The 8209-nt window shown below is 41.3% G+C and overlaps 1 protein-coding gene across 5 annotated transcripts; it reads left to right on the forward strand.

Annotated features, from left to right (window-relative positions):
• Positions 1 to 1319: 1319 nt before the first annotated feature.
• LOC311140743 (uncharacterized protein) lies at positions 1320 to 3438 on the forward strand. Of its 5 annotated transcripts, none has more exons than XM_084175952.1 (8): positions 1320 to 1390; positions 1647 to 1825; positions 1902 to 2186; positions 2300 to 2396; positions 2503 to 2583; positions 2720 to 2795; positions 2922 to 3000; positions 3089 to 3438. In XM_084175952.1, exons 3-7 carry the CDS (start codon positions 2084 to 2086, stop codon positions 2991 to 2993), a joined length of 429 nt encoding a protein of 142 aa, XP_084032078.1. In that variant the 5' UTR covers positions 1320 to 1390; positions 1647 to 1825; positions 1902 to 2083; the 3' UTR covers positions 2994 to 3000; positions 3089 to 3438. The 5 variants fall into 5 exon arrangements, 4 of the variants coding, with proteins under 4 accessions (XP_084032078.1, XP_084032077.1, XP_084032079.1 ...); XM_084175951.1 differs by having other exon boundaries at positions 1918 to 2186; XM_084175953.1 differs by having other exon boundaries at positions 1918 to 2186; positions 2922 to 2995.
• Positions 3439 to 8209: the final 4771 nt, after the last annotated feature.

Consider the following 8209-nt stretch of genomic DNA (forward strand, 5'->3'; position numbering starts at 1 on the left):
CAAGAGATTTCACCTTTAGCTTCTGAAAACCTTTGAGTTTGGCAAAGTGAAAAAATATTTTCAAAGACATTACAGTTCAGGGGGTTAACCCTCAAGGGAAGAGCTAACTACAAGAATTCCCAAAATAAAGAAATCACGTTATATGCTCACACTATAAATGGGTAGTGTGAGCAGATGGTAATATTTCCTTTATATGTCAATGCCATTAGTCTCTGAAGGAGGGTGGTTATCAGACTACAGCAAGAAAGATACAAGTAAGCAGGATTTTAGACATTGAAAGTCTCATATGTAATGTTAAATATTCTATGGAGAGTTACTTTTTCCTTTTTCCTACAGGTCCAGCACTGAGAGGAAGTGATGGGGATTGAAAAATTACCATGCATTTTCTTACTCACTGCTTTTGGCTTGGAGGTATGGCATATATATTGTATATAGTAAATAATTTGAATTTGTTAGAATTTGTTAAAACTAACCAGTGTGGTCAGTTGAATGTCTAACTGTCTACCACCTCTTACTAAAATGTTTCACACTGCTATTTGAGTGATGGGAGTTGATGCCTCGTCATGGACTGCTGAGGTGCCCAGCTCAGTATCCGGCCTGCAGGGCTCATGCATTGTGATTCAATGCTCATACAACTATCCAGAACCAGAGAAGAAGCCCTCTGAATTCACTGGCATCTGGTTCAAAGACAACGGTTATGATGTTATATACCACCCAGACAGTTCCAAAGTTATCGAAGACTACAAGGGTCGTACAGAGCTGGTGGGAGACCTCCAGCAGAAGAACTGCTCACTCAGAATCGACCCGCTCCATCGCAGTGACAAAGGCCCCTTTTATTTCAGGGTTGAAATCAAAGACCATGACAAGTATTCCTACATACCTGACACAGTCTCCATTGCAGTGAGCAGTAAATTCCCAGGGGAAGAATTGACAAGGAGAATTTCAAATGTTGTATTATAGTTTCCCATTATTTATCCTAATGATAGCTATAGCTTCTTGTATATCTAAATTATAGTGCTGAAAGGACAGACCCAATAACTAGTGGAAGCACACCTAAAAATAACTGCAATAAGTATTATTTTCTCTTTGTTGATTTAATGCTCTCCAGACACCCCCCCCTGTCAGTGAGGGAGGAGGTGAAAGTGGGGGAGGAGGTATCTGCCTCCTGCTCTGTGTCTCACTCCTACCGATCTGATTCCCCTCTCCTCACCTGGAGCCACTCCGGAACACCCAGTGTCCAATCACAGCAGCTGACCAACGGCCAGTGGGAAGTGACATCATCCCTGACCTTTACCCCCAGCAGCACTGATAACAACCAGTCTCTGGTCTGCACAGCAGCGTACAGGGGAGGGAAGACAGTGAAAAGGTTCGAAAACTCTCAATGTCAAATGTAAGTGGACCACACCTGTGTGTTAACAACACTGTTTGGTAGATTTACACATTAACTGCTGTGAAAACAGAATACTTCTGTGCATATGACAAAAGTGAAACTAGATTTAAACTTATTTGAAAAGGAAACATTAATTTTGTCCACAGCCTCCATTTTGAAATCTAAATAGATTTAAAGGATGTGGTTGATCTACTGAATTGGTCCTAAGATGTTTATTACATAGTAATAGCATTCTTACTAATGATGTTATTCATAGATGCCCCAGTGGATGTGAAGGTTGAGGGAGTGTCCAGTGTGAAGGAGGGAGACTCTGTAGAGCTGAGAGACCTACCATCACACTGGAGAATGTGACCAGACTCACTGAAGCCCTCTTCTGCACTGCCATCAGCACAGAGGGACAAGGCCAATCCATCCCACTGAAACTCAATGTAGAGTGTAAGTAGATGCCGCCATTCTGTCAATAAGAAACATGCCCTTTCTGTGTATATAATATGAAGACAATATTCTTCAGTTCATTCTCATCCCAGACCTCCCTGAGATCAAATTGGGCTCCGCCTGCACTTCAGACATCTCCATGGTAACCTGTCTGTGCATTGTGGATTCGGAGCCCCCGGCACCGTGGAGTGGTCTCTTCCAGCAGGACCCCTGCCCATCCTGCCCAGTACCAGAGTGGAGAGGCATGGGTCAGTTAACATGGTGACCCTACAGAGGGCACTAGGCTTCTCAGAGACCATCCACTGCCATGCCATTAACACACAGGGCAATGCCACCTTGTCCTTCACTGTGTCCACAAATGGTAAGGGAAACAGTGGGGGAAGGGTATCATAAATGAAGTATTACAGACTATATTAACATCATAAAGGTTATTATTTGTACATTAATAAATACTATTTATTTGTTTTTTGACAGATAAGATGTTGATGCTGTACATTTCAATTGGTATTGCTGCATTGGTGGTGGTAGTAATACTGATTATCATGTCAGCTTGCCTGTTGACCAAGAAGGGGTAAGTTACTATTTTATTTATTTTTTTGGAGGGAGCTACGTAGATTTGGGTTTCTTTTTAGCTGTTTTGTTCTGTTTGAATAACTTAGCATTATTTTTCTCATCAGTGGGAGGAGTCATAGTGACCAGCCAGTAACCATAAAGCAGGACATGGATGCATCCAAGTGTGCTTCCACAGATCCCTTAACGTACAGGCTGTTCTATCTGTGATCAAAATGTATACATCCTGATGAGTTGCTAAAGACCATTAGCTTACATTCACTCTTATTGTGTCTGATCGTATGAAGAGAATGCATCTGAGAGTGGCCCTAACTCTATCCACAGGAAAGTGCAGAAAGACACCAGCAGTGAAATCCACACAAACTACTACACCAACAATCACCTATATGGCAACATGGAGGTATGTACTGTAGGCCTACTGCAGACATTTACAGTAGATATCTGAGATCTGAGAAGAACTTTGCTCTAAATACAAAGGATATGAAAAACAAGGTGTTGATGATATCCCTGCTCTGGTTTCCTGTAGGCTGAAGAGGCTGGTGACCAATTCGAATGTGTGAACATAACAGGAAACGTGGGAGGATATAAAAAACTATAGAGGTGGTGTAAGTCGCTTTGGATAAAAGCGTCTGCTAAATGGCATATTATTATTATTATTGTTGTTGACGATATCTCTTATCTGGTTTCCTGTAGGCTGCAGAGGTTGGCGACCCATACGAGTGTGATGGTGGAGACGATGCAGTCTATGCTAACGTGTGAACACAACAGGAAGCATATGGAAGTCAGCTGGCTAAGAGGCCATGGTACTCAGTCTGTCAAAGTTTCCAGAGAAATATTAAAATGTTAACCCAATGTAGCAGAACAGGTGACTGCTTATATCTGATAGCTTTATGGTTCTTGTGGCTAATTAATATGGTACATTCTTATTTGGGCTGTGGCTTTGTGTTATGGCTTTTACAAGGCTTTTGTTTAATATCTATAATTCAGAAATGTTTTTACTAAATGTTAAATATGCACAATAAAATAACCAGTGTTTAACAATAGCTTGTTTCACACTTCCCCAGCTGTCTGTTGCAATTGTGTCTTGAGGGTAATCTGAGGATCTGAATACGAGTATGGGACTTTCAGTGTTTCTCCACTTGGGGTTGCTCTTTCATTTATTGAGATTTTCAACGTCTGTTTATTTCCATAGGGTTTGAGCTATTTCACAATACTGATTTTGTCAATATAGCTTTAGGTTTCTTGACCCGCTCTATAAGAACATACCAGTAACAGGCATACAAATCAAAATACATACAATGATTAATTTGTATTAGGTTTTGATTGTAGCTCTGTATACATTATAAAATCTGAATAAATAGTTTGTTTCACAAAACATTTTTTTAAACAAATCCTTTATATGTATAAATGGATTCAGTGTATTGAAGTGTGGGCATGGTGTGTTCTCCTACCTACATCATTGAAAGGGTGAGAAACATAGAGATCCTATTCAATTATTCTAATAATTTATATTTTAATAATATTCTAGTATTCTAATTCCTAATTATATGGTGAGAAAGGCCTCCCCATACTCATATAGTGTCCTTATCCTCAAACTCCCCCTCTACTAAAACTGTAGAGGTTGAACCCACTGTCAAACTGTTGACTAGCGTTATAGATGCACTTGTCCAACTGATCTCTGCAGGGGGGTGGGCATCCACAACACACTGACAAGTCAAATCTGTGGTTTTGTTGGTTCAGCCCAAGTAATCCACATACACTTTTGGAGGGTTAGTTGGGAGAATATGAAACCATTAGTTTACAGCCACACATAGCATTTTTAACAGACCACTTACAGAAGTGTTATAAGCTACAATAACCCTAGAATCTCCCCAATTACTGTGGTCTTCATGAAATACCCCTGTTAACTTGTCATGACAACCATAACTAGTGAGAAACATTTATGTGTGTATCCAGTTATAGGAAGTGCTTGTTAATTGGCTGTACCTGTCTAAAGGCAAAGCTGGGTAATAGAAGTTGTAAATGCTTGGTACTTATAATCTACCGTGATTGTCCATTGTCTGGAGCACCCATGTCCCTCTGTGTTGATGGCAGTGCAGTAGAGGGCTTCAGTGAGTCTGGTCACTCCAGTGTGTGTGGGTCCTGTGGTTGGCATAGGCCCTTAATTTGTTGTGCTGCCAGCGGTAGCTGTGGGCAGCAGGATTACTGTCACTGGAGCATCTCAGCTACACAGTCTCCCTCCTTCACACTGATCACTCCCTCCACCTTCACATCTCTCTGCAGTCTGGAGAAGCAACAACGCACATGAGCCACTCACTGGGTCATTCTTTCCCACAAAGCCACAATCATGAGTTTGTGTGATCAGCCCAACAGCAGACCCGCCACTTGGTTTGGAACAACATTGTCAGGAAATATAACCACTCTCATTTATACTATACAGGTAATTGAGAGTGACATTTGACATTGAGAGTCTTGGAGCTGTTCACTGTCTTCCCTCCCCTGTACGCTGCTGTGCAGGCCAGAGGTTGGTTGTTATCAGTGATGGCGGGGTAAAGGTCATGGATGATGTCACCTCCCACTGGCCCTTGGTCAGCTGCTGTGATTGGACACTGGGTATTGCAGAGTGGCTCCAGGTGAGGAGAGGGTGTTCAGATCGGCAGGAGTGAGACACAGAGCAGGAGGCAGATACCTCCTCCCCCACCTTCACCTCCTCACTCACTGACAGAGAGGGGGGGGGGGGGGGGGATCTGGAGAGCCTGACATGGAAGATAAGCATCCATTTAACAATTAGTCAAAGACTGATATTTGGCCTTTTGAAAGGCACATTTAATAAGCCACGTTTAACAATTCAATAACAGCATACAGATAGCCAATAAATAAACATAGGCCTACCCTTTCAAAATGATGGAAACCATGTTACTAACATAAGAGAACTGGTTGTACCCCTGGCATGTCAGTCCTGAAACAGAACGGTCAAACGTCATCGCGCTGAATACTATCGATCCAAAGGATGCAGTTTGCCTTTCTCAGGTCTCCCAGGATCTGGGTGCGAACACTGGGGCCAACCTGGTGTTCTCATGTAGGTTGTAGATTAAGTTGACCTCCCCCCACCAGGACAGGGTATACCAGGAGCCTCTATAGTCTGTGATGTGCGTCCGTGGGGGAAGGTACCTGAATGTACAGGGATACCTGGGATATCTGTTGACCACCTGGGACGTCTGCTGACCTGAGACTGGACCCCCTGGATCACTGGAGAAGTCATTGGGCTCAAGTCAATCAAGAGTTAAAATAAATCCTTCCTAGTGTACATACACAGCTTGCACAAACATGACTGCTGTAATATTATCAGGAAATGAAGGAGGTACTATATAACAGCAAAACATGGAACAGCTCCATCACAGGTGACTGGAAGATTTGGGTTAAAACAGATGCCATTGAGATGAAATCCTAAAACCAAGGCAATTGAAATAGCTCTCATTCGTCAAACACAGAATACAATGTACAGTTGAAGTCAGAAGTTTACATACACTTAGGTTGGAGTCATTAAAACTCGTTTTTCAACCACTCCAAACATTTCTTGTTAACAAACTATAGCTTTGGCAAGTCGGTTAGGACATCTACTTTGTGCATGACACAAGTAATTTTTCCAACAATTGTTTATAGACAGATTATTTCACTTATAATTCACTGTATCACAATTCCAGTGGGTCAGAAGTTTACATACACCAAGTTGACTGTGTCTTTAAACAGCTTGGAAAATTCCAGAAAATGATGTCATGGCTTTAGAAGCTTCTGATAGGCTAATTGACATAATTTGAGTCAATTGGAGGTGTACCTGTGGATGTATTTCAAGGCCTACCTTCAAACTCAGTACCTCTTTGCTTGACATCATGGGAAAATCAAAATAAATCAGCCAAGACCTCAGAAAGAAAAATTGTAGACCTCCACAAGTCTGGTTCATCCTTGGGAGCAATTTCCAAACAACTGAAGGTACCACGTTCATCTGTACAAACAATAGTATGCAAGTATAAACACCATGGGACCACGCAGCTGTCATCCCACTCAGGAAGGAGACGCATTCTGTCTCCTAGAGATTAACGTACCTTGGTGCGAAAAGTGCAAATCAATCCCAGAACAGCAAAGGACCTTGTGAAGATGCTGGAGGAAACAAGTATCTATATCCACAGTAAAACGAGTCCTATATCGACATAACCTGAAAGGCCGCTCAGCAAGGAAGCCACTGCTCCAAAACCGCCATAAAAAAAGCAAGACTACGGTTTGCAACTGCACATGGGGACAAAATCTTACTTTTTGGAGAAATGTCCTCTGGTCTGATGAAACAAAAATAGAACTGTTTGGCCATAATGACCATCGTTATGTTTGGAGGAAAAAGGGGGACGCTTGCAAACCGAAGAACACCATCCCAACCGTGAAGCACAGGGGTGACAGCATCATGCTGTGGGGGTGCTTTGCTGCAGGAGGGATTGGTGCACTTCACAAAATAGATGGCATCATGAGGAAGGAAGATTATGTGGATATATTGAAGCAACATCTCAAGACATCAGTCCGGAAGTTAAAGCTTGGTCGCAAATGGGTCTTCCAAATGGACAATGACCCCAAGCATACTTCCAAAGTTGTGGCAAAATGGCTTAAGGGCAACAAAGTCAAGGTATTGGAGTGGTCATCACAGCCCTGACCTCAATCCTATAGAAAATGTGTGGGCAGAACTGAAAAAGCATGTGTGAGCAAGGAGGCCTACAATCCTGACTCAGTTACACCAGCTCTGTCAGGAGGAATGGGCCAAAATTCACCCAATTTATTGTGGTTGGCTTGTGGAAGGCTACCTGAAATGTTTGACCCAAGTTAATCAATTTAAAGGCAACGCTACCAAATGCAAATTTAGTGTATGTAAAATTCTGACCCACTGGGAATGTGATGAAAGAAATAAAACCTGAAAAACTAATTATTTTATATATTATTATATTATTCTGACATTTCACATTCTTAGAATAAAGTGGTGATCCTTACTGACCTAAGACAGGGAATTTTTACTAGGATTAAATGTCAGGAATTGTGAAAAACTGAGTTTAAATGTATTTGGCTAAGGTGTATGTAAACTTCGACTTCAACTGTATGAGTTTGAACTGTAAAAATGAGAACGTAGAAATACCTTTTCTGTGTTGAATTAGTTCAGGTCCAGTAATATTCCAGAGTTTCACCCACTCTTACCCCTGAGACTTTGCATTTGAGTACCAAAGGCCTATATATGCACCCCCCTAAAAAACAGTGCCAGTTATTGTCTGCAAAGTTTCTTATCAGATACTGTTTGTTCACATATGCAACATAGAAAACTTAAAACTCAACCAATCAAAACTCTAAAAATGTATTCACTTTGACACGTCAATCTCATGTGTTTGACTTCATTCACTCGTGACTACCCAGAAAGATTGTTAAATTTCTGGCAACATTATGTTTCTGTCCAACTCAGAACAAATGTTACGTTTAGTTGCGAATGCTTGTCAATATAGGACTGCGAGAGCTGTTTTTGTGTGAAATGTTTTGACATAGATTGAATCAAACAACCGGAAGCATATCATCTCAGTAACTATGCTTATTTGAAAGTCAGTCCTTTCAAAAATAGTTACATACTGAATTATGTATATTACATTTAACAAACAAACTGCACATATTTTTGTCTAACCAAGTGAAAGTCAAACAGGATGTGAGAAATGAGGGCTGACACTCTGTAAGCTGCCTTTCGACAAGAAAACAATCAAGATAAAAAACAAACACACACACAACAAGTATTATTAA

The sequence above is a fragment of the Coregonus lavaretus genome (assembly GCF_964263955.1).
Source record: "Coregonus lavaretus genome assembly, chromosome: 13".
NCBI lineage: Eukaryota > Metazoa > Chordata > Actinopteri > Salmoniformes > Salmonidae > Coregonus > Coregonus lavaretus.

What these genes read in the sequence shown, in the direction of transcription:
- LOC311140743 (XM_084175952.1), top strand. Translation starts at nt 2,084, where the DNA reads ATGGTGACCCTACAGAGGGCACTAGGCTTCTCAGAGACCATCCACTGC. An exon ending in TGCCTGTTGACCAAGAAGGG is followed by an intron (nt 2,397 to 2,502) that starts GTAAGTTACTAT and finishes TTTTCTCATCAG; the next exon opens with TGGGAGGAGTCATAGTGACC. An exon ending in GCTTCCACAGATCCCTTAAC is followed by an intron (nt 2,584 to 2,719) that starts GTACAGGCTGTT and finishes CTCTATCCACAG; the next exon opens with GAAAGTGCAGAAAGACACCA.